Raw genomic sequence first — 26,161 nt, 5'->3', positions numbered from 1 at the left:
AACCCTTGAACCAGCTGAAGTCTATAGCATGTTTAGTCTAGTCACCATGACCATACAACCATCTTAACATTACTGCCAACCATTTTTCAAAGCACACATTGTTTAGTCTCCATCAAGGAAGCCCATTTGTTCCATTCATTTCAGTATGGCATGGTATGAAAATCAACTTACAAAGACCTGGAATGCGTAGTACACACTAAATGTTATTGTGCAGTTACTTTTTGTTAAGTTACTTAATGGTTGCCTTGCATTTCAAAGCACAAATTGATTTGAAAAATCTATATTCCCTGGAGAGGAGGGATTTATTACAAATAAAACCCAGTCCATAATTTATTATAAATCCTAGTAGTTCTGTTATACTAACTTTGACTCAATATTAAGGCATTTTCAATAGTATTGAAATGACTTCAGAGGTGACATGCTCCATGTCCAACAATAGGGGGCACTGTAGGCACGCAAGGGGGGGATGATAGATAAGCCAACATGGCGTCGCTAGTCATAACTGTGTTGTTATTGTTATTTTATGGATCATTTATTTGGGAATATGCGGAGAGCAATGGAATACATAATATCTCCGGTCCGTGTTACAAACCGATCAGGGACAACAGACCAGATTATGTCAGGTAAATTTCCGTTTGGAGATTTATGTGTGTTTACCAGTCAAATCCGTTATTTTTTCTAAATCTCAGTCTACTCTGTAGGACAGTGGTTCTCAAACTTTTTCATGTCAAGGACCCCCTAATTGACACTTATTACCCCGCGGACCCTCACTTGAAAAGATAAGCCAGGGACCCCAATAAGAGAAGGTTTTTACGGCTCTCTAGCAGTGATTCTCAACCATTTTAATTTCAAGGACCCCCGTTTGACATGCATTAGGCTACGGACCCGCATTTAATGGCATTTATACCTCTGGGACCCCAATTCACATTGTAAAATCATCAATGTTAATGTAACTCTGAGAGTGTACAAATGGAACCAAATGGACCCGGTTCCATTTGTACACTCTCAGAGTTACAGACCCATAAGGGTCCATTTGGTTCCTGTCCATCATTTAGCTGGGGACCCCCTGGAACCCCCTCAACTACCCCTGGGGGTCCCCGGACCCCACTTTGAGAACCAATGCTGTAGGCTACTCTGTCTGTACATACACAAACTAGTGGGGTATAACCCTGAATAAAGCTATATATTGAAACCCTGTATCATTCAGTGGTGGAAAACGTATTCACATTTCTTACCTGAGTAAAGGTATCAATGCTGCAGTGTAGAAATACTCTGTTACAAGTAAAAAGTCCGGAATTCAAAATTTACTTGAGTAAAAGTACAACCGTATTGGTTCAAAATGCACTTAAAGTACCAAAAGTAGAAAGTACTCATTATGCAGAATGTCCCATTTCACAAGTTTTCAAATGTATAAAATGTGTAAATATCTTTTGAAAATAGCAGATCTACAAGCTCACAATGCTGGTATTGCTATGCACTGTGAGCTTGTAGATCGGCTATTTTCAAATGGCTGAATGTATAGGGCTGAAGTGGTTAATGTATGTTTTGTAATAATAATCAAAATCTACAAAGTAACTAGTAACTAAATAATTGTAGTAGAGTAAAGGTACAATATTTTCCTCTGAGATGGAGTGGAGTAGAACTAAAAGTACTGAAAATTGGACATACTCAAGTAAAGTAAAAAATACCTCAATTTTACTTAAGTACAGTTCTTTAGTAAATGTACTTAGTTACTTAACCCCACTGGTATCGTTCCTTTTGCAGGACACATCCCAGGCCACATGAATACATAAGTGTCTCAGATCTTCCCTCAACCTGGGACTGGAGGAACATTGAGGGGAAGAATTATGTGAGCGCCACCAGAAACCAGCACATTCCCCAGTACTGTGGCTCATGCTGGGCCATGGGAGCCACCAGCGCGCTGGCAGGTCAGACCATAAATCAGACTATAAATGTCACTTTACACTTTACAGTCTCCAATTAAAGGTAGGGTAAGTTATATTTTTAAGTTAAAACAAACAAGTGTTTTGATAAAAGGTAAAATCTTCTATAATCTGATAGTAATCTAATCATTGCTATAGTAAAGTGCATTTTGTTCTGTAACAGGGTTCTCCATAGCTCTGGTCCATAGTGGAGAACTCCTTCTAATAACGCTATGGACCACAGCTAGGGCCTCCACATCTCTCCAGCAATAAACAGAAAATGCATTTTGAGGTCTCGGTGCAGGTTGCCAATTTCAGCCAACCAGGAGAGAGTACCCAAATATCAGCTTCAATTTGGTAGTGTTCCAGTTCCAATTTTGTCTGCTCATTTCTTTGTGTCATTACTTCCAGTTCCACTGTATCCAGTATGAATTCTCTCTCCTGATTGGATATAATTAGCATCCTGACCTTAAACTGCATTTTTAACTCAAATCTTTGAATCTGGGGGGTCCCTGGAACAAAATATTTTGAGATTGGGGTCCGCAGCCAAAATACATGGCATTTTGGGGTTCCTTGACATGAAAAACGTTTGAGAACCACTGACATTATAGCAACATAGGTTTTTTCAAAAAACTGTTAGTATTTAGAAGACATTTGTGAAATCCCCAGAAGCAAAGATTTGAGTTTAAAAAAATTCAAAAATATATATTCAAAAGATTTGCACAAATGTTCAAGATTTTTCAAAAATAGCAGATCTACAAGCTCATAGCGCAGCACTCGGTGCCGCGCTATGAGCTTGTATATCTGCTATTTTTCAATAGCCGAAAGGAATCTAAAAATGACTCACAGATGTGTTCCTGGTCTTAATGGGTTAAGTGGTAATAACATTGTTATTGTTAAAATATAAAAAAAAATTGGTGTAGCCTATAACAACGATGATATTTTTTACCCTAGATCGGATCAATATAAAGCGTGGAGGAGCCTGGCCCTCTGCCTACCTGTCTGTCCAGAATGTGATCGACTGTGGCAGGGCGGGCTCCTGCTACGGAGGAGACCACCTCAGGGTGTACGCCTACGCTCATGAAAAGGGCATCCCTGATGAAACCTGCAATAACTACCAGGCCAAGAATCAGAGTGAGTAACTACTTGTAACTATTTTAATTGCTTGGCGTTGATTCATGTTACATGCTTTGATGTTATGACAAAATCTCATATACTGTGTTATATAAGCCTAGACTTTAATGGCTGTCCACTCCAAACCACAAAGTATAAGTGTAGTAAAAAAAAAGAAAAACAATTCAAGTGGATGGTAGAGGCCACACCACAACTATTACTACAACAGGTAGTTATATAGTTATTATAATTTTAGTTACAGTTATAGTTAAAAATGCCATATACCAATTATTCGGGGGGGTCAATTGTTGGGGGTTAATTGTTTTCTAAGAGGAGGTGTCACTGTGTACAATGGTGCACATCCCATTTTGTAACTAATCTCTTTGCATTTTCATGTATAATAAATAAATAATGATTCTTCATTTATACTAATAGGATGTTATCATGCTTATAATCTCTCAAGAACAGATTCCGGAAAGAAACAGCAGAGGGCGATGTTTTCTCCTTTTTTTTTTACGATGGGTTCCCAGATTGTCATGCTTCAGACTGATTTATACTCCATAGTACGATGGTGTCGATTGCCGACACCATCGTATGCATTAAGCTTTAGATTTTGTCGTATCTTATACATGAAGGTGCTACGTTATAAAGAATCTTCTCTATGTGTCTACTACAGAGTGTGAGCTCTTCAACCAGTGTGGGACGTGCACCTTCTTTAATGCGTGTGCTGTGGTGAAGAACTACACGCTGTGGAAGGTGGGAGACTATGGAGAGACCTCTGGCAGGGACCACATGAAGGCTGAGATCTATACAAACGGACCCATCAGGTACCGTAGGACAGCTCATCAAGTCATCATTGTATGTATGTATGTATGTATGTATGTATGTATGTATGTATGTATGTATGTATGTATGTATGTATGTATGTATGTGTCTGTCTGTCTGTCTGTCTGTCTGTCTGTCTATCTGTCAACTTGCTGCTGCAATCTTATTTACGTGTATGTTTTGCATGTTACATGTATTTACATGTACAAAAGGAAAATAATCTTGTGGATCTCGGGATCCACATGGGAACAAGTGTGTTTCCAATGTGACATCAGTCATCTATGACAGTGGTTTTCAACCCTTTTCATATCAAGGTCCATTATTTATTCAGCATTTGAGCCATGGACCACCATTTGATGAGATTTAGCCTCTCAGACCCCAAAACTTTGAATATATTGTTATCGTTGGATACGATTTTGTCCACAATTCCATGCTGTATTGATGTTGGTACCACAGGAGAGATAACAGGCAAACGTTGATCAAAATAACAATCCTACTACATTCTCTAAATGTGTAGACCTCTTGTAAATTAAGTAATGAAGATGGTTAATGCAGATGGTTAAATTATTGTTAAACATCTCTCCCATCATTTAGCTGGGGACCACCTGGAACCCCCTCAAGGACCACTGGTGGTCCCCGAACCATCTGATCTACGACGGCAGACGTCTATGACAGTGGTTCTCTTCTCAACCTTTTCCGGATCAGGGCTCACTTGAAAATCTCAAAAGCGTTCGCAGCCCACCCATCTGACCACTTAACACGGCAGCCCCATAAGATGGGTGGGCCGTGTGCATTTTCAGAGCATGTTTTTATTTTATTTGTTGTTCCGGCTTGGAGCAATGGAACTAACATATTATACATAGTATAGTTCCTATTTATTGGTATCACAAAAAAAATACATTATTATTTTATATTAATGTTAGATTATCATTCAAATCATAGTGTTTTGGCAATTATTTGGGGGCCCACTTGCAATACCCTCACGGCCCAGCAGTGGTCCCCGGCCCACAGGTTGAGTATCACTGGTCTATGATGACATATCTATCTATGACGTATGACTCTGTATTCAGCCTGATCACAGCCCCTCTGACTTCCACAATACAAATTTAAGTTAAATATTTATAAAAGCATAAAATATAATGTGAAGCCTACTGGGGCGCTGATCAGTCCCGGGGTTTGCGAGATAAGCTCTGGACAAACAAACTGACACACAGACAGACCAACCCTCTTATAATTTAGATGCTAGACTCCTACAGAGTCACACCGTTAGAAAGGTGGCAATCACAGGTCATAAAATGGCAGCAGAAGTGGCAGTAAAGTAAAGTAAACAGTGCAGTAGGATATGTGGGGTACAGTATATATGGTGTGCCAGACAGTATGTGGTGACAGGCAGAGGTGGAAAAACTCTTTTTTTTTTACTGAAGTAAAAGTATCAATACTGCAATGTAGAAATACTTACAAGTCCAGAATTCAAAATGTACTTGAGTAAAAGTACAAAAGTATTGGCATCAAAACGTACTTAAAATACCAAAAGTAAAAGTACTCATTATGCAGAATGTCCCATAACCCAGTTTTCAAATGTATAAACATCTTTTGAAAATAGCAGATCTAACAAGCTCACAATGCATCGCATCGCTACGCATTGTGAGCTTGTAGATCGGCTATTTTCAAATGGCCGAAATGTACAGGGTTGAAGTGGTTAATGTATGTTTTGTAATAATAATCAAAATCTACAAAGTAACTAGTAACAAAAGTTTTCAAATAATTGTAGTAGAGTAAAAGTACAATATTTGCCTCTGAGATGTACGTGGAGTAGAAGTAAAAGTATTGGAAATTGGAAATACTCAAGTACAAATACCTAAAAATTGTACTTAAGTACAGTACTTGAGTAATTATACTTAGTTACTTTACACCACAGTGGTGACAGCGAGTCACAGTCCATTGTCTTAACACTCTACTACCTCATTTCCATTGAAGGACCCCAATGGAAACAAGCCATATAGTGCTTTCTTGGGTTTAAAATCCTCTTAACAGACCTTGTATTGAACTGTACTTCCCTCATTCCCTGTGCTTGTCTTTGCAAACTGTTAATAAAGTATTCAATCAATCAAATTCTTTGAGTTCGCAAGTCTTATAGCCCGAGGATAGAAACTCTGCCTGACCCTGCCTGCTACACTGGGCCCCAGAGGATAACATGCAAAAGCATACTTGTACACTTGTTTCCATCATGGTCCTCCATGAAGGACAAAAACAGGAACAAAAACTATACAGAAAACACATAAATAACATTAAAGATTCAGTAACCACTGTATTTTAAACGTTGCTAAAACTACAGTAGGAAACCACGTACAGTAATTCAATGTCCCCACTGAAGCACACTGATGACTATCAGTGTGTGTTATTCCTTTCTTTTTTTGGTGAAGCTATTGAGAACTGACAATGCTACTCCTACAGAACGAAAAAATCCAATGCAATACGACGTGATGCTAATTATGTGCAACGTATGTCGAACGCATGTCTAATGGGAGATGTAGTCAATTTGTAGACGGCCCTTTATTTTCAAACTCTTTGGATAAATTACCGTAGTAACTTTTCACTGTGATGTGATGTTTCCTATCCATATGAGTAAAATCGCAGAAGCCTTTAATTTTTTTTAACTGTGTTCCAAACATTTTATTTTTGGAGCACAGTTCTTCTATGAAGTGATGTTAAAAATGTCTATGGGATTTAGAATGGGGAAAATAACTCTGTGACCCAGGGGGGGGTAATGTCACCATACAAGAGTGTACACTAGCTAGTACACTAGTGCTATCATCAGTGTACCATGCTAACTTGGCTGGTAATTTACCAGAAGTGCTAGTGATCATTCAAGTGCTGTGGTGGTGAAGTCTTTCTCTCTTTCTCTCCTAGCTGTGGAGTGATGGCCACGGCTGGTTTAGAAGCCTACACTGGAGGGATCTTTGCAGAGTTCCACCCTCTCTCTCTCATGAACCACATAATATCAGTGGCTGGCTGGGGCGTGGCGGAGGACGGCACAGAGTACTGGATCATCAGGAACTCCTGGGGAGAGTTCTGGGTCGGTCTGCCACTCTCTATATATAGACTCTCTGACCACACCCTGCCAACCCATGTCTTCGGTTAAATCACACATGACTGTATAGCTGAAGGGTTTGATACAATTTGTTTGCGCTTGGTGTCGCACACCGAAAATAGCTGATCTACAAGCTCATAACGCGTCACACTGCAGTGCTTTGTGAGCTTGTAGATCGGCTATTTTGGTGTGCGACACCGGCGTGCAACTAATTTGGCTTAACATTTACTACCGACAGTGCTGTAGAAACTAACAAATGTAATCTGCTGTTCAATTGGCTTTGGATAGAATTTGAAAAGAATGTTACAGAAAAGCAAAAGTGATGTTTTTGACAATTCACTATTACTGTACAATTTATTGTTTTGACGGACTCGCATTAAAAGATGATTATTTATGCTTTCAGGGTGAACATGGCTGGGCTAGAATCGTCACCAGTGCCTATAAGGGAGGAAAGGGCAATTGGTACAACCTGGCCATCGAGAAGAGCTGTGCATATGGAGATCCTATTGTGACGTAGGATGGACATTAAGTGGATTTAAAGAATATGGTTATGCTTGTTATGGATCTATTGATCGGATTATTAATCAGCTGGCCAAAAGAAACCACACCTTTTTTATTTTAAGTTTGTAATAAAACATAAAAGCCTGTGACACTGCCAGATACAAAGGACCAGTCCAGAGTGTCTGTTGTAGATATAAGCAACCTAGAGAGACCCATTGACCATATTCACACAGTGACCATTTGTCTCGGAAACATTGGGACGGGGGAGGGGTCATTCACCCTGCCTGGAGTGGGACTTGTCACTATGAATGACATAAGAGAGAACCGCCATGTGAGTATGGTCAATTCACAAGCTTGAAAAGCATCACGGTTGAATGTATATTATGTTTTGCACAAGGTTATCCCACTATGGGGTGGGTTGGGTTGGGTGGGGGGAGACACAAATCTAGATTCTGAATCTGAATTGCTGGTTGGAAGGTTACATTACATTATTCCAAATGCATTTGTGACAGGCCTTAGTTCATCTTTTGATTCTCGTTAAAAATAGATAGCTAAATAAATAAATAATTAAAAATAAAGCTACAATGTGGCCGTGGGACTCAATCTCCCCACAAAATGTAAACCTTGGTGTCGGGTAGGATACCTGCTGTACTTTTTGACAATGTTCAAGTTATTTGCACCCGATCAGGTCACTGTAGATGTGCTGCCATCTTTATTATGTAGTTCGGGTAATGTTGCAATGACCTCTCTCTGTTGGGAGAGACAACGGACATAAACTTAATGTTTGTAGTTGTAAATTACGAGTGACTCGCAGGCCTTTTACCGTTTCTTTTTACATGTCGACTGTGGTTATTAAAGAACACTGGTTGTTTCTCGTGTCATTTTGAAAATAATTGCCAATTCATCCGTCAGACATGTCTGATGATATACCCTGTGAATTATTTTGCTGTATTACTTCACTGCCATCACCTGCAGCCAAAATGAAAGGTTTTGAGGCTTTGTCCCACCTGTTTATTTTTGTGATGTCATGTCAAGAGGTTTGTAAGACATGGTAATAGATAATGCTGGTTATTATTGTCTATCAATTACACACCCCATGAAGCTTTGAATTCATTTTTTTATTTTTATTTTTTATTAAGCAACCGATAATTTGATGACCGGCGGTCTCTCTGGTCGGAGCCGGATACATTAGCATCTTTCCGCCGGTCATCAAATTATTGGCATAGGAATGCGCCATTTTTTTTTTTCAATGCTTCATGGGGTGTGTAATTGATAGAAAATAAGTAATTCTTTGGGTTAACTACTCCTTTAAAGCTGACTGCACTCAATGTTTCTCAAATTGGGGTACGTGTCATGTACCCAGGGGTACGAGGAGGTGCTACAGGGGGACACGAGAGTAAATGAAAAATAAAATGCACTGTTTTGTTTAATAATAAAACATTGTCAAACTGTGATCCTGCTGATCTGTAAAGTGTTAAACCAAAAACACAACTGTTATTGAATAGAAAGCAATGAGGAGCACCACAATGGAAATAAGCCTAACCTTTGTGTTTCATCCTTTTGACAGATATGTACAAATATACGTTCATGTGCATTTTTGTCAATAAAAACATGAATCAGAAATGTTCAAATATATGTTCATATGCATTTTTGTCAATAAAAACATAAATCTATCAGAAAAACATATTTGCTGTTATACTGTTTTGTGAACATATTGACATCAAAACTGTGTTTACTGAAATGTTATGGCCATTTTAAATCTGCTCAGGAGGAGTAGGGTAGTAGTTGTGACTATTAGTTTACAAAAATAAGTAGGCCTAACTAATCAGCCCAGTTACATTCATACAAGGAAGCTTGATTATATTTTTTATTATGTCTTTAAAATATGGCAATTTTCAACCCCAACCCCTGAGAGCTCAGCAGGACAGTCTGGTTCCCCTTTCTCTATCCAGACCCCTGTTATTCCAATTCACACCTCACCTTTTGAATCTAGCAGAAAAATAGACAGATGTATGCGCTCCATTAAAAAAACACCCTCACCTACAGCAAGACTCTCTAGAGCACTGTTTCCCAAACAGTGGGTTTTGGACCCATTTGTGGGTTGCAGATCCATTTTCATGGTGAATATCTTTTTATTTTCTGTTTCCTAGATTGTCATTAATTCAAACATTTTTCAAAAAGAATTTCATGGATAAAATAAAAAAAAATCAAAGAAATTCCCTAAATTAGAAAACAAATGTTTAATCAGTAGTGAAAATAGCAGATCTGCAAGCTCACAACACGCGTTGTGAGCATGCAGATCTTCTATTTTCACTAGTTTAGGTCCCAGGCAAATGTCTCATTTCTCTTTTGGGTCTTGGGCTAAAAAGTTTGGGAACCACTGCTCTAGAGAGATGCCACCGGGCCAACTGATTGTGGGACTCTGTTCACAAACACAAGCAGAGCCACCAGACAGAAACTGTCTGTACAAAGCAAATGACAAGAAAACAAAAAGAAAACTATTTGACACATTGGAAAGTATCAAACCAAAAAAAGGAGGAAATAGGAACGCTATTTGGCTCTAAACAGAGAATACACAATGGAAGAATACCATGAGTACTGTGACTCACCCAAAACAAAGGGAATCCTTGACTCTGTACAGAGTAGACTCAGTGATCACATGGCCACCACCACAGGCACACCTGGCTCCCAAGAGAAGATAAATATTCACCCGCTGCACACAAAATGAGCTGCATTTTCTATCCACCTGCTTAAAAGAAAAAGTACAAAAATGGGTGAAGTACGGACATGTGCAAACACAGCAGAACCATTTGTGAGCTGTTGTGACAGGAAAAGGACGTCCACATGGAAAAAACACCATAAAGACTGTCAATCATGTGTATTCCTGCACTATCTGCACATACAAAAAGAGCACATATACCTCTAAATCTCTCTCTCTATATATATTTATATATATATATATATCTAAATACTTTATTTTTTCTCTTAACAGCGAAAGCACAGTTTTTCTGTTTGCATTGTTAAGTTAATTCTAACTTTATCCTAGTAGGCCTATATCTTTAATTGTACATACACTTGCTTTGGCAATACAAAGATATGTTTTTTATGTTATGTAAAGCTATGTTTCCCATGCCAATAAAGCCCCTTTGAATTGAATTGAACTGAATAGATTTTGCTTCTCTGTGAAGCTCCCTTAAGCCCTAGGCCTATATTCTTTGCATATATCCCCTAATATACGTTTTTTTTGTGTGTGTGAAATATTTGGTATAACTTCATCACAGTGAAAAGCAAGAAAAAACTCACAAGAAGTTTTAAGCAAGCAACCAAAATCACCAATCTTGCACATCTACAACCATCAACCAGTAAAAAGAAAGGCATCAAGAACCCTTCACACACCCTACACCACTCCTTTCAGTTGCACGGCCCAACCGGTTAAATGACTATTAAATTATCACGTGTATGCATATGAATGTAAAAAGAAGAGGAAGTCCGCACACTGTTGACGCTACAGCGACCAGTTTTATTTAAGGTGAAATCATACAACGTTTCGACCCCTTCAGGTCTTCATTCATATGAATGTACGCATGTAGGGGGGTGTGAATGTATATGAGTATATATGTATGTCTATACATTTCTACTTCAGCTCTATATATATATATATCTTTATTTTATTTTTTTGGTTTTAGGTTATACGTTTGTTGTTGTTTTGGGAGCCTGTAACTACAAGGAAATTAACTCTCACTATGTGATGGACAATAACGTTTTTTAAATCTTGGATCTGGATTCCAACACCATCTTAACTCTCGAGTAGAAAACTCCTTCCTGTGGCCTTTGATTAAAAAAACTGCAACAACAAGAAATTATACAAAATAACAGCAATACAGAATCCCATATGAATACACACAGTCCGACTGCAGTTTGTGTCAGTGTTTTTGTAAGGGTAATTTGACCACCTGTAAATGCTGAATATGCAAAATGAAAATATGCGGAGATGTTTAAAAGATACATATTAAATAACTATAAGAGAGAATGGTGGCACTCAAATCTGTATGTTTTTTTTAGCCTTAGAAGTTAGGTGCAACATATACTAATGTTTGACTTTGCAGTAATCCAAAAGTATTAAGATTATATTCGAGACAGAAAAAAAATTCAGGGGATTACTATTATAAACAAAATGTCATGTAATTTGTATTCAGTAACCGACTATATTATGTAATAAATATATGACCCAACCCTGTGGGCTGCAAGGCCACCAGGCCAAAAAGGAAAGATTCACTTGGGTTTAACAGCTGCTCTTGATGAAGCTATTCAGTGTGGCAGCCACAGTCATTATTGTTTTGCAAACCAACTGGTTCAGCAGGTAACTCATCATGCCTAGCACAGACAAACAATCAAAAGGTAGCCACACTGCACATTTCCAATGAAACAGGCACACTGGCTCAATCTTATTCCAGGGAGTTGCCTAATTAGATTGCTTCTCTCTTAACCATAATCTAATTTGTTGCATGGCTGCTGGCTTCTTCACACGTGATATGGCAAACCATAGGAATTTATTGTAATCACCTTCTTAAAATAATGGCCCATGTCATATTTTCAAGGTAAAAAATAAAAAATAAAAAAATGAACCATATATATATGAGCTATACATATTTTCACACAAAAAGATTATGAAAACAAAACACCTATTAATACAAAATAAACATTCACGTTGGCCTATATGAAAATAAAGAAATGACAATATAAGAAACAAAACAATCCTTGAAAAATGACTGAAGTTGGGACATTAGGAAGTTGCATACAGGAACCATTCCTGTGCTAATAATAATAATAATAATAATAATACTACACTTACCAACAACAAACCGTTGACCAGAGGTTTGTAACAGCCCTCCATTCACCCCCCACCCACCCACCCACCCAAACAAACCCCAGGCTGCAAAGACTCGAGCTGATTGTGAATCAGATCATCTGGCTGCTGCTCACAGAGCAGTGCTCTGCTGCTGGACAAACAACACCAGCAGAGAAAATAAGTGACATTTTGAACAAAAAAAACGAGAGATGGTTCTTCGGTGGACTACTGCTGCAAGCAGACAACATTATGCCATGAGGATGATCATCATCAGCATCACATCGGAATCCTAAAAAAACAAACTAAAATACCCCACACTCTGGATTGAACAAGAGAAGCATGTCTGATGATTGTGATGAATCGCATCACCATCAGAGCAGGGTTCTTTCTAGTCCAGGTCATCACCATCATCATCACCACCATCATCCCAAAATAATCCGCAGAGGAGCGACACCGTCAGAGACATCATGATGCCGAGGTTCAGCGCTAAATGGGCGGCTGTCATCGCGCTGATATCGGCCGTGTGCGGCGTCGTCTTCTACTGCGAGTACCTGATCTATTTCCCCACCATACTGAAGTGCTCCTGGCCCAGGCTGGGACACCATGTGCGGGACGCGGCGGCCGAGGGCTCCGGCAGTGTCCGCGCCATGGTGCTGTCGGACACCCATCTCCTCGGAGCCGTCGGGGGACACTGGTTTGACAAGCTGCGGAGGTATTTCAAATGATGATCATCATCATCCATTTCTCTTGTGTGGGGATGTGATGTAGCCTATATTATAGCCATGGATGAAAACCTATCATAGATGTATTAATCGATTTAGACTTTTACTTTCGTATGATCATTGATCATACGAAAGTAAAAGTCTAAATCGATTAAAAAAAAACAAACATATATGATAGTCTTGATCCATGGCTAGATGTAGCCTATAATTTAATTGTAATCATCCGTCGTTTAATTGCTCAATTGCAGCACATAATAGCTGCAGATCGGATTTGTAAACAATAACACTGCAATGTGACATGTGCCCCCCCTCCCGCACACACACAGGGAATGGCAGATGGAGAGGGCTTTCCAGACCGCACTGTGGCTGCTGAGGCCCGAAATCGTGTTTATTTTGGGGGATATCTTCGACGAAGGGAAGTGGAGCTCACCAAAGGTATATCTATCTATCTATCTATCTATCTATCTATCTATCTATCTATCTATCTATCTATCTATCTATCTATCTATCTATCTATCTATCTATCTATCTATCTATCTATCTGCAGGCAGTCTATTTGTCCCACATATAATAATCCAACATGATGATGATGCTTATAAATATGCCTGTGTGTGGGCTGTGAATGTGATACAATGCCTGCCTGTGTGTTAACTGTGTTTGTTATGCACCCACTGACTACCCAGGACTGGGAGGATGATGTGCGACGCTTCCATAGGATGTTCAGACATTCCCCTGACACAGAACTGGTTGTTCTGGTTGGGAATCATGACATCGGCTTCCACTACGAGTATGTTAATTCAGTGATTTTTTTCTCGACCCCATTTAATTTCAAGGACCACCCCAGTTTGAAATGCTGATTAGACCAGTGGTTCTCAACCAATGGTCTGGGGACCACCAGTGGTCCCCAGCTAAATGATGGAGAGTTGGTAAACAAATGGACCCTTATAGATCTTTAACTCTTGAGAGTGTAAAATGAAACCAAATGGACCCTCACAGGTCCATTTGGTTTCATTTTACGCTCTCAAGAGTAAACATCTGCATTACTTAATTAAAGCATTCTTATTTTGATCAACGTTTGCCTGTTATCTCTCCTATGGTACCAACATCAATACAGCATGGAATTGTGGACAAAATCTTATCCAACCATAACAAAATATTCAAAGTTTTGGGACTGAGAGTCTAAATCTACTCAAAATCCTGAGTGTTAATTTAACTCGGAGTACAAATGGAGACAAATTATTGGTTCCAAACTATCAATCATTTAGCTGGGGACCCCCTGGAACCCCCTCAAGGACCCCTGGGGGTCCCCAAAACCCCCACGTTGAGAACGGCAGTACGGTTTAATACATTTTGTGTCTTTCAGTAAGATACCTTTGGGGCGACATATCTTTTCTCCTAATCTTGTTCTAGGCTATTTAATTTAAGTGACATTGACAGCTCCCATGTTGATCTAAACCCTATAAGCTCTGAGTTTGTTTACCTGCAAACGCACGGCTCAGCACCTATGAGACAGAATTCCTAGACACACACAGTTGCCTGGAAGATGTCATTAAACAACACATATCCGGCAAAATACACAGAGCAAAAAGGTCTTTTAATAATAATGTTTGATTATAATCCGGTTACATTGAGATGACGCTTAACCCATTTAGACCTGGTAAGCCTATACTGTTATACCTTTCAATCCGGGAAAGCATCTGTGTCATTTTAGATATCGTTGCTGTATCTCAATATTCTAACTTTCTGTGTTTTTTTTTGTAAATGAATGACCTCCTACTTGATACTGCAGCGTCACACAAAAGCATCAAAAGTAGCAGATCTACAAGCTCGAAACGCGTTTTGAGCTTGTAGATCTGCTACTTTTGATGCTTTTGAATTTGAATCCTGAAAAGTCACAGTTTTGGACATGTGAAGTTTCTACCCGACAAAGTCTTTCAGAACACCAGTTTTCAGGTTAGGATTTAGGTGTTTTTAGAATCGGCCTCGGGTCTAAAGGGGTTAATTTGAACAAATGTATACATTTTAGTTTGATATTCTATTGGCACGTGAAGACACTCTTGATGAAGATCCAGAGGGACCTTCATCAAGGGGTTCATTTATTACTGTCCAAACGCATCTGAACTGGATGTGCGAATGTTTCCTTTGCAAAGATTAGCACGTACAAAACATGTGCCTTTGATGTCACTATAGGGAACAAAATGGAAACGCCGTTATGTAACAGTGATCATGCTGAGACCTTGTAAAAATAGACGGCACAGCAGGTTTGGGAAGAATAAGGTATATTCACACTGTGCTGCTTTCACTGTCTTCCCCCGCTGTAGGATGGATTGGTTCAAGTTACAGCGCTTTGAGAAGGTGTTCAATGCCACAACCACCAGAATTGTCACCAAGAAGGGAGTAAAGTGAGTAACAAAGCGAAGTAAATCTTATATACGCTAGTAGTGTGCCTGGCGCTTACCCACTACTTAAACCCTATATACGTTGATGACCAGGGTCCCCTAGTGCAGTGGTTCTCAACCTTTTCAGGCCGCGACCCCCCCAGAATAATCATATGTGAACTGGGGACCCCCACCCTGATAAGCACTAGGAATTGTAGGAGTTGAGGCATTACATTTTGTTCCATACTGTAGATAAATATTGTGAAAATAGCAGACCTACAAGTTCACAATGCCTCTTGCGAGGCATTGTGAGCTTGTAGATCGGCTATTATCCATTTGTTTTGCCTCTTTCTTATATTATTTGGCCAATGTGTCTGTCTGTCTGTCTGTGTGTTTCTATGTGCAGGGCAGAAAATGAGCACTTGTGCTCAGCTACTACCCTGGGTAAATAAAGAAAAAAAAAAAATGTCTGACCAGTTTTTATTGTATAGTTTGTTGATTACTTTTAATGCAGTAGGCCTAATGTTTTTTTTTGTCTTTATTTTATTTTTTTGAGGTATTAAAAAGGTCTGAAAAGTCCTTAAATTGTCACTTCACTGTCACCTGGGGACCCCCCCAAAATCATGTGGGGACCCCCCTGCGGGTCCCGACCCACAGGTTGAGAACCACTGCCCTAGAGCTCTATGCTACTTTTCTTCAAACGTTTGCCTCAGAAGAGGGATGCATGTGGTTATACTTTGTTACATAATGTCCGTGACACTGTGTTACTTGCCAAAAATAACTGACTTGTTGCATTTTTCACTTTTCAATTAGGCTTAGAGACTGGAGGTCATCTATGTGTTTTGCTATGAATGACATTCCGTGATGTCGTGTTCCTTTCTGTTAGTTTTCTTCTGGTGAACAGCGTGGCGCTGCATGGTGATGGATGTCCTATATGTCAGTCTGTGGAGAAAGAACTGCTCAAACTCTCCAGGGATCTCAGCTGTTCTCTGCAGGTAAGAATGCGTTCTATTATTCAGGAGAACAGTTGCACACAGCATGTCAGCATTCTGACAAACTCCACGATGCCCATGGGTAGGGGAAAGCTCAAGTGGACTGGGAAAAACACTAATAACATGGGAAACAATAGACTTAAACAAGATGTATTCAATGAGTACACTCACTATGCACTACAGTGTCCTAAAACCCAACAGGATGAAACGTGCAGTACCCTACCCCCCAACCTCCCACATGTCCTTGGGGAAGCAAAAATAACACTTTCTAAGGAAGTGAAAAAATGGGGGAAACAAAGACAAATGTCTATCGAGGTTAGATTCTATGAAAGTTTAGAGTTCTAAGAGAGAAAGAGTTCCAAATCCAAAATTCTGTGAAATCTTTTCCGAAAATCTTTTTTTTTTCTAAATGAAGGAAGTACATTGATTTTTTTTAGCCAAGATGTTAACCCAGGGGGGTTAGGACCATTCAATGAAGCAATATATGACGTCTGGCTATGAGGGAAGGACAGCCTGACAACTGGTAAACCTGCCTTCAACAGGAGACGCACCAAAAATAGCAATTAAGGGACATGGAAACAAACTAAAAACTATACAAAGAGGGTCAGAGAAGGACGTCCAGAAAGGGCAAGTTTTGGGAAAGAAAGTGTGCGTGACTGTGTGGTCTACCTGAGAGAAAAACACAAGAGTCATCGTATCAGGAAACGGTTAACTCAACTTGGCCCTTAATTTGAGCCCCAGTTCCTTTTCCCATGTATCTTTTAGCTAGGAAATAGAAGACAATTGTGAAGAGATAAGAAAGTTATAAATTGATGAGATGTCATTCAGTACACAAGATCTCCAATGGCCTAAAGGTTAGAGGAGCGCACCTGTTGCCGGAAGGTTCCTGGTTCGATTCCCCGAAATTGACAGGAAAATTTTGGTTGGGGAAATGAATGGCCATCACTCACCCCCCTGAAGCGCCCTTGAGCAAGGCACTGAATTCCCAACTGCTCCACTGGAGCTGCTCAGTATGGCCAGCATAAAACTGTGGTTGTACTGGTCAGCTCCCAGGTTTTAATGTGTCTGTATGTGTGCAGGGCATCGCTGAAAATGGGCACTTGTGCTCAGCTACGACACTCGATAAATAAGAACTTTAAAATACATTTTTAAAAAATTCTCAAGTAGATTAAGGAAGGATGTGAAGAGTACTAATCAATTACACATTTGAAAGTATCTGAACCTTCTATGGTCTGGTATACCAAATTTAAGGCCTGTACGAACTACACGATTTTAAGCCCGAGTTTAGCCCAGTTTGTCGCCCCCCCCCCCCCCCCCCCCCTATGTCGGGCCCGATTATGAACGTTGTGTGCGCTGTGCGCGTGCCAGCAATTTTTTATCTTGTAGTGTGACATGTCAGAAGACCAGCATTCAGCCTCTACGATGTCCCACGACAACACATCATCAATATTAAACATGTTTAATTTTTGGTATTTGGTATTTTAGTGGGACTAGTGGGTAGGCCTGTAAAAATTATCTAATTGCAATTATTTGAGATAATCGCAATCATATTTGTATATCGTCATAATCGTTTCCATGTTGAAAAATGTTCGCACATTTTCAAATATAAAAATAGCAGAAATAGCAGATTTACAAGCTTACGATGCGTTGTAAGGTCTGCTGCTTTTTCAAATGTATAAAATTATGAAATATGTCAATACTTTCTTTTTATATTTAAGTTATTTTTCATATCTGGAATGTGCCATTTTTTATTACGAAGCTTAAAAGGCAAAAATACATTTATTTTCTATTCATATGTTCCAATGTTCAATGGCCAAACACACAATTAAATCGTTAATCACAATTATTTAAGCGACAATTAATCGTCAACTTAAATGTGTAATCGTGACAGCCCTACCAGTGGGACATATCCTATGACCCTTTCATTGAGTTGATAAATTATACCATAGAATCTCCAATGCGCTGCTGCGCTCGCCAGTGCGCACTGCCCATGCAAAATGAACATGGCAGTCATATTATTAACTTTATTATATAACCTACCGAAGCATTATGGTTTAAAGTAATTAATTATAATGGCCTACTAATTCCAATTATTAAGCTACAACCGTGCAAAATCGATAGTCATGTGTTGCATCACCCATTTGCGCACTTTTTGTTGTGAAATATGAAGATATGATGATTGATCTTGTAGTGCGGCAAGTCTCCCGACAAAGAAACGACAAGGATTTATTCTACTATAATCGCATAGTCTGACATGGTACGTTGTGAAAGAGAATAAAAAGGGTCTATACTAGGTCTCCCATTTTTGGGCGGTGAAACCGCCCCTATATGTGAGGTTTGGACATTGCACCCCCCCCACCCTGCGCTGTGATTGGCCACCAGTGTACCCCCCTAACCCTGCACCGTGATTGGCCAATCACAGTCTATTCAGGACTGTGATTGGCTAGTGAAACATGACACATGTGCATAGCCCTATGCACTTAAAAAAAACACATTTATATGTTTTTTTTGTACACCCCTAACTTAAAAAAAACACATTTATGGGTTTTTTTAAGTTAGGGGTGTACAATGGTTGGTCCACAATATTACTTTTCTTTAAGTGAACTTCCATCACTGTGATGACCACTGTGACCACACCGCCCACTTCACACTGGGTGTGATTTTTTCACTATACACACCAACTCTGTTTGCCAAAAAGTAGACAATCCACAAGCTCGGCCCACAACACGTCTCGAGCTTGAAGATCTGCTATTTTTGCCAAATGTTTGCTCCAGGTTTCACTAGACTAGGGTTCAAGTTGTGTTGTGAGCACAACTCGACTTTGAAATGGTCTCATACCTGAGCCTCAGCAGAGGCTTTACGTAAGCAGACGGAAATGTCCTTCAGGTAGTTTGTTATGGCCACAGGCAGCTTTACAAACAGCGTTTCCTTGGTGTGATCATGTGTCACAATATTGAATTTCTCTTTTTGCAGAAAGAACAGTCGAGCAGCGAGGGCTGTGATGGCTCACAGAGCTATCCGCCTACACCACCCATTATGTTACAGGTATTATCTCTCATAACTTCTCTTCTTTTTCTTACCTAAGTGACCTAAGTCACCCATTCTGAGTTCCCAAACTTTTTCTAAGTCTTGTTTGTCATGGCCTCTTATCTTTCTTAAAGGACGACTTCACCCATTTTCACCCTATATTCATATAATTGGCCCTCACTAATGCTCATGATAAAATGGTAACATTTGTCTACTCTGTCTGTGTCTCATAGGAGGGCTGTGGACACTTCAGAAACTGGCCTACCAGTGACTTCATCGTTAGGCAGATTCTTTTTTTAAACAAGCTTTCACATTTCTCAAGCCCTGCAGTTTCTATTAGCTTGGATTCCCCATCGATGATGTCACTGGTAGGCAGGTTTCTGAACTGTCCACAGCCCTCTTCTGAGGCACAGACAGGGTAGACAAAAATGTTACCATATTATCATGTGCATTAGTGAGGACCAATTATATAAAGATAGGCTGAAAATGGGTGAAGTCGTCCTTTAAGAGTGTAAGCCCTTTACTGTTATTCTGGGCAACTTACAAGGGGCGAAGCTCTTTGTAACAACAGGTTATAAACTGAAAAAAAGAAAGTCAAAGCCAATAGCAGGGATCCTACATCTGTGCACAGTCTGGTTGGAGCACAGTGTTTATTCTGCTACAGAGAAATCAGAACATACTGTCTATTGACCATTTCCCTGACTGTCTGTCTCTGTTCCACAGCACTATCCTTTGTACAGGGTGAGTGATGCCAGCTGCACAGGACAAGATGCTGCACCGCCCGAAGAGCGCCATCTGCTGTTCAGAGAGAAGTACGACGTGCTGTCTAAAGAGGCCTCCCAGAAGGTATGCGCTGTAGTAATGTCATCACCTAACAATTCCTTTAGTCATGAAAAAGGGATTTCCTCTCAGCAGCTTGTTGCTGTTAAAATGACACAAGACACAATGACTCCGATATTGAGAGCCATGGTCAAAGCCATAACGAATATATGCTGTAAATGAACCATGAATTGTTTTCCTATTAAGATCTGATTTTAACCACTTAAACTTCATTGACCGGGTTCCCCCAGGGGTTTGTAGCCACGCTATGAGCTTGTAGATCTGTTATTTTTGAAAAATCATGAAAATTTGTGCAAATCTTTGAATAAATATACTTTAAGAAAACATTTTTAACTGAAATCTTAGCTTCTGGGGGTCCCTGGTACAACATCTTTTAACTAATTGAGTGCCATTCACGTGTTTTACCGGTATGGTGCAACGTGCCAATCACGTGTTTCACGTGTTTAAAAAAAAAAAAAAAAAAAAAAACACTGATTATAGCAACATGCGTTTTTCATAAAACTGTGGTCTTCGTGGGTTAAACCGTTTGTGTCTCTGTTGTGTGTCTCAGCTGCTGCAGTGGTTTGAGCCCCGTCTCATTCTGAGTGGACACACGCACAGCGGCTGTGAGGTCCTCCACGACGACAAGTACCCTGAGATCAGCGTGCCGTCCTTCAACTGGAGAAACCGCAACAACCCCAGCTTCATACTGGTAAATAAATACATTACTTTTCAGCGTATTCTGTCCCGATAAAGACACTTTTGTTTTGGTGAATTGGATATCCTGACATTCTGAGGTTTGAACGGAGGCAACTACATACATCCTCACGGTGGGGGCTCCTCACTGGCAGGTGAGCCCGTAGGGTACAACAAACAAGCACGCAGAAATGTGTGGGGAGGATTAATGGACATAACACTAAAATGTGGGAAGAAATAATTGGATCCTCTAAATTTAGAAGAACAAAGTGTCAAAGTGATGGATTCTCTGTTTATCGCTGACTAATGATGTTCCACCCCTCTTTTTTTAACTTTTTAATCGTTTTAACTCGGGTGTTTTAATTAGCGCTCCAACTAACATCTTCAGTACAACCCTATTTTGGTCTTTCAGCCTATTTTGGTCATGTCAATAGGTGAACATTTTCAGACGTAATTTTTTCCCCTTTTCTTTATCAAAAATAAATGTAATTCTTCTCATACATTAAAATTCAAATAGCCGATCTACAAGCCCACACCACATTGTGAGCTTGTTTGATCGGCTAGTTTGACTATTCATTGTAAGACTATATAGGGCTTAAGTGGTTTTACTTGCTTAACGGTAATTCCATTCCTCTCCCTTCTAGGCTTCATTCTCCGCTAGCAGCTACAGTTTGTCCAAGTGTTTCATCCCAGAGGAGAGCACGGTCATCGCTGTGTACTGCTCTGCCGGGGCCGGCCTCATGTTCCTCCTCCTGGCTCACTGTCTGTGGATGAAAGGCCTGCTGCAGTGTTTAAGCCTCTGTCTCCTGGGAAAGCACAAGTCTCTCTAAAACCCCGGCAAAGTAGTAATGAAGTCCTCCATTGATGACACGGACCCTGAGATCAGCATGCCATCCATCAACTGGAGAAAAGCACAATGACCCCCTCAGCTTCATACTGGTAAACAGAGACTCAGAGCTTGATTTTTTAACTCCTGATGTGACGCTGGCTTTTCTTGAGGTGGATATTCTGGCTTCGATGGCTACTCTACTCTTAATCAAAATGTCAGGGAAGGATGGTCTGAAATAGTGAATGGCCCTCTGGCTCTTTTGGCACGGGCTTGTGTTGTGCGGTCTATCTTGCGGGTCAACTAGACTGGGAACACCTGGACAACAGGCGTTTCACAAAGCCTTGAAGTGCTGTCCATTTACTGTCAAAGCCTCCACACACCCTCTTTTGTTGCTTTGGTGTGATCCAGTCCCATGAGTGAACTGGTTATCTGGCAATCTACTTGGGGGTACCAACCAGAGTTGTAAAAAAACAAACTACTACAACCTCTCAAATCAATATCCTCCAGTCATGCCTGGTCATGAGACTGATCTCATGACCAGACAGTTAGTTTTACAATGGACTGGTGTGCAACACATTAACTGCACCACATTCAACCTGGCATCCCTATTTTGGGCATGTCATTATAGGCAAACAAAAAAAAGTAATGATAGTGAAAATAGCAGATCAACAAGGTTCAAGGTTTCTTTGTTACATCTTGCTTACGGGTACATAACGGTACAAGTGATTTAGACCTGAGCTGGGATTGTGGTGACGACACGTTGGCAAACACTATTAGCACGGTAGGTTGTGCGTTGGTTTGCTGTGTGGGGTTCGATCCCAGCTCGGGTCTAAATCACTACACTTTGTTACATCTTGCGTACGGGTACATAACGGTATAATTCTTTTGTAGTTGCATACTCAGTGGTTAGAGTAACGGGTGAGCTATGATTATTCCTTTTTTCCCTTTATATTATGTTTATTAGGATTAATACTGCTACAATGTCTGAGGAACCAGAACAAAAGGATTTGTACTATTATCTGTAAACAAAGAAACCTTGTTCCTTTTTAAATGGTTGGATTGTTCTCTTATCCTCTGAGCTGGACTTGGTTGGAGCTTTTTTTCTTGGTTGTTGTGAGCTTGAGATTTGAAATCCACTTTGTGGAGGGACGCAGTTTGCTGAAACAAAGTCAATGAGACAAACACTACGTACCAACAGATAGTTCATATTTTATTACATTCCCGTTGGATAAATTCTATTAATGTAGATATGTTGAAATGAGATAATGTTGATTGAAAAACATGGTCATTCACAAGGTTTATTTATTGTACACAAGATGTAACGATAAAGAAACTTTGAACGGTTGGGTTGTTCTCATCCTCTGAGCTCGACTTGATTGGAGTTTGTTTTTAGTGAATAAAACAAATGCAATAGTTTATTCACTATTGCATTTGCTGTTTCCTCCCAAGCATCCCTGCAGAAGATGGGTCCGTTTGGAATTCCTGTAAGGAATGAAAGTGTTCATCCTTGAGCTTGGCTCTTCTGAACACCTTTGCTACCAGCCAAATAAAATGGGTGGAATTGCAGTTCATATCCCTCTGTACTCTCCCTTGATGTCGAGCTGGAGCATGGAGTGAGAGCGAGGAGGAGCAGTTGTAGATGCTCGTTTGAGCGGTGGCACGATTCTGGTGTGTCAGGGCTATCAGAATGTTTACCACGTCCTTTGAAGTGACCTTCTTGTAGGTGAGGTCCGCGACGGTCAGTGTTGTTGGCAGACTTCCGAATCCTCCTGGGCACAGGCTGTTTGTTGGCCTTGCCGGTGTACAGCGAGTCGCGCAGAGTTCCGTTGTAAATCTCCACGAAACCCGCTGCAAATGAGAACTGCCAGCCTTGCTCCTCCGGTTCCGTCATGCCATAAACATCTGCTAGGCTTCTCGTGGAATGACTGCCCTGCCTGCCTCTGTGTCGTCTCCCTCCTTGGTGAATGTCTCGCTGTTACCTGTCTGGCCATAATGCCAAACAACACGCATGGCCATCCAGGGCTGACTGCACCAGGAGGGAGATCTCCTCAAAGACCTCCCCAAAAACCTGGTCAAAAGAGAAGTTGTAATTATGCTGCTACCCAATTCTGTTGTTCCTTGGTCCTCGTCAGTCAACAGGATAGAAGAGAAAAATGAGCTCAGAGGATGAGACAATCCAACCATTCAAGGTTTCTTTATTGTTACAGCTTGTGTACAATAAAGAAACCTTGTGACTGACTTTTACTATATTTTTTTCAATCATCAATCTATCTGCGTTAATACACTGTATCCTACATACAGTGGGAATGTACTAAAATTGATAAACATTCTGTTACCTTGTAAGCTCACAACACGTCTCGATGTGACACGTTGTGAGCTTGTGGATTGGTTATTTTCACTGCAATGTGGTGGTTATTTTCACTGCAATGTGGTTAATGAGACAAGTTTTATGTACACACAGTAATGGCACTTTACATAATGAACATACAAAGGTGTGACAAACACATTGTCACATACTTGTATGTTCTTTATGTGTTGAGAGATTTTCATCAACACAATCAGCAAAAACGGCATTGTTAAACGGGTGTTTGACACTAGGCAAGATATTTTATTTTATTTATACGTTTATTTGTATAACTCATTTCAACAAGGCAATTCAATGTGCTTGATAAAACATCAAGCTAAAGAAACAGGTTATAACAGGACATTTGAATTCAGTAAAACTAAGACCTTGATTGTATACTTTGTAGCACTATGAGGCACACCTTGGTACATAGATATATTTTAATGTTTCTTTTTAAAGAACTGAAAGTTGATCACTGCAGGTACAGACGGTGATATAAAAAGCAGATCTCAGTCAAACGGTGTTGTTAATAATTGTCAACGTTTGATTTAGCCTGTTTAAAAACCTCAGGTAGGTGTCTGCTACATGAAAACAAGACTCATTGAAATAGTGTTGTCACAGAATAGTAAACAAAATAGATTTTTTTAAATGCATTCCTCCAAGTGTCTAAACTTCTGGTTTATCCCACAGCCTGATGTAGGGAAACTATCCAGAATTTATTTAAGAGAAACCTTGAAAGATATTTGTAAATACTACTGTATTTGTGTCTCCTCTGTTCTCCCATGCTTAGCCACATGTACCCTAGCATCCCTATTTGGGGGCAAACATTCTGTGAAAATACCAGATCTATATCGTGAGGTTGAGATCGTCTATTTTCGGCAAAGAGATCTAAAAGGAAAAAAGGAGATGGACTAGTATAGAGCCATGGGGGGTTATTGACATATATATATATATATATATATATATATATATATATATATATATATATATATATATATATATATATATATATATATATATATATATATATATATATATATATATATATATATATATATAGGGTTTAAGTGGCTAAGCTGCCATGGTCAGAAAGAGCAATATGTTGGAGGTACGTGTCTCTTCAAACTGATATTTGTGATTTGATGTAAGCACATTGTTTGCAATTAAGAGTCTTAACCCATTTAGATCTGAGGCCGATTCTAAAAACGCCTTCTAAATCCTGGCCTAAAGTTTTCTGAAAAACTTAAGATTTTAATTCAAACATTTCTAAAATAAATATGTTGCAATATATATGTAGCAACAGCTAATGTTACAAAAAAGGGGTTCCCGGATTGAAAGGTATAACAACGAATAGGGGTTCCAGGTCTAAATGGGTTAATATCTGATAATGCACTAAGATTGCTGCCGGGTGCTCAGATGGTTTTAGGATGCATATCTAAATGTATATTTATTTATTGATGACTCTGAGTCAATTGTTTCCCCGTGAGGGCTTTGGCCAAATGTTTGACATTTCTGATGAACTTTTAAGTAATAAAGCAGTATCGTGACGGCAGGAAATTACATTGTTATTGTTGTGAAAGGTCTAGGCCAGTGATTCTCAACATCTTTTAATTTCAAGGACCCCCTGCAGGTCCCTGGACCCCATGTTGAGAACCACTGATCTAGGCTGCTGTACTGGGCCTCAATTACACTAGTTTCCTTTAATATCATTTTTTGTCAGAAACCGTATAGGATCTTACAGTATGTTTGGTTTGAAAATTGGTGGGGAGTGGGGACAGAATTTGTTTTACGCTGTCCAACATACCAATACCCATGCAGTAACTTACGGTATACTGTGCTGTATGGAACACAAAACACACTTTAACTGAACTGTAGCCACCGTTGCTTTCTTCTAACAAACACAAAGGCATGTCTGTCTGCCACTGACACAAACTTCTTTTTACAGTATATTATACTGTAGCATTATTAAGAATAAGATCACAGAAATGCACTGTTTTATTCACTACTTAGCCATTATTCAACCTGAGACGCACACTACCTGCATTTCCTGTAT

At 39.8% G+C, this 26,161-nt stretch overlaps 2 protein-coding genes across 3 annotated transcripts; both read left to right on the top strand.

The window, feature by feature from the left end:
• Positions 1–477: 477 nt before the first annotated feature.
• On the top strand, positions 478–8,323 carry LOC308094078 (cathepsin Z). The gene is made up of 6 exons (XM_080440529.1): positions 478–623; positions 1,765–1,928; positions 2,877–3,056; positions 3,712–3,862; positions 6,771–6,936; positions 7,355–8,323. The coding sequence occupies exons 1-6, from the start codon at positions 484–486 to the stop codon at positions 7,466–7,468; spliced, it is 915 nt and encodes a 304-aa protein (XP_080296655.1). The 5' UTR covers positions 478–483; the 3' UTR covers positions 7,469–8,323.
• Positions 8,324–12,438: 4,115 nt separating this feature from the next.
• Positions 12,439–25,057, top strand: mppe1 (metallophosphoesterase 1). Of its 2 annotated transcripts, XR_013933874.1 has the most exons (10): positions 12,439–13,013; positions 13,350–13,458; positions 13,707–13,810; positions 15,345–15,425; positions 16,288–16,396; positions 19,367–19,438; positions 20,144–20,266; positions 20,811–20,951; positions 21,580–22,280; positions 22,314–25,057. XR_013933874.1 is itself a non-coding variant. In XM_080439641.1 (9 exons), the coding sequence occupies exons 1-9, from the start codon at positions 12,769–12,771 to the stop codon at positions 21,763–21,765; spliced, it is 1,170 nt and encodes a 389-aa protein (XP_080295767.1). In that variant the 5' UTR covers positions 12,439–12,768; the 3' UTR covers positions 21,766–25,057. The 2 variants fall into 2 exon arrangements, 1 of the variants encoding a protein (XP_080295767.1); XM_080439641.1 differs by having other exon boundaries at positions 21,580–25,057.
• Positions 25,058–26,161: the final 1,104 nt, after the last annotated feature.

This window comes from Gymnoscopelus braueri (assembly GCF_963280865.1).
Source record: "Gymnoscopelus braueri genome assembly, chromosome: 10".
Classification (NCBI taxonomy): Eukaryota; Metazoa; Chordata; class Actinopteri; order Myctophiformes; family Myctophidae; genus Gymnoscopelus; species Gymnoscopelus braueri.
The sequence above is the reverse complement of the archived record's forward strand: the minus strand, read 5'-3'. Positions and strand labels throughout refer to the sequence as shown.

Bases quoted from the DNA above. Each gene is read 5' to 3' on its own strand.
- LOC308094078 (XM_080440529.1), top strand. From the start codon at position 484: ATGGCGTCGCTAGTCATAACTGTGTTGTTATTGTTATTTTATGGATCA. The intron at 624-1,764 runs GTAAATTTCCGT...TTCCTTTTGCAG, and splicing joins AACAGACCAGATTATGTCAG to GACACATCCCAGGCCACATG. The intron at 1,929-2,876 runs GTCAGACCATAA...TTTTTACCCTAG, and splicing joins AGCCACCAGCGCGCTGGCAG to ATCGGATCAATATAAAGCGT.
- mppe1 (XM_080439641.1), top strand. From the start codon at position 12,769: ATGATGCCGAGGTTCAGCGCTAAATGGGCGGCTGTCATCGCGCTGATA. The intron at 19,439-20,143 runs GTATTATCTCTC...TCTGTTCCACAG, and splicing joins CACCACCCATTATGTTACAG to CACTATCCTTTGTACAGGGT. The intron at 20,952-21,579 runs GTAAATAAATAC...TCTCCCTTCTAG, and splicing joins ACAACCCCAGCTTCATACTG to GCTTCATTCTCCGCTAGCAG.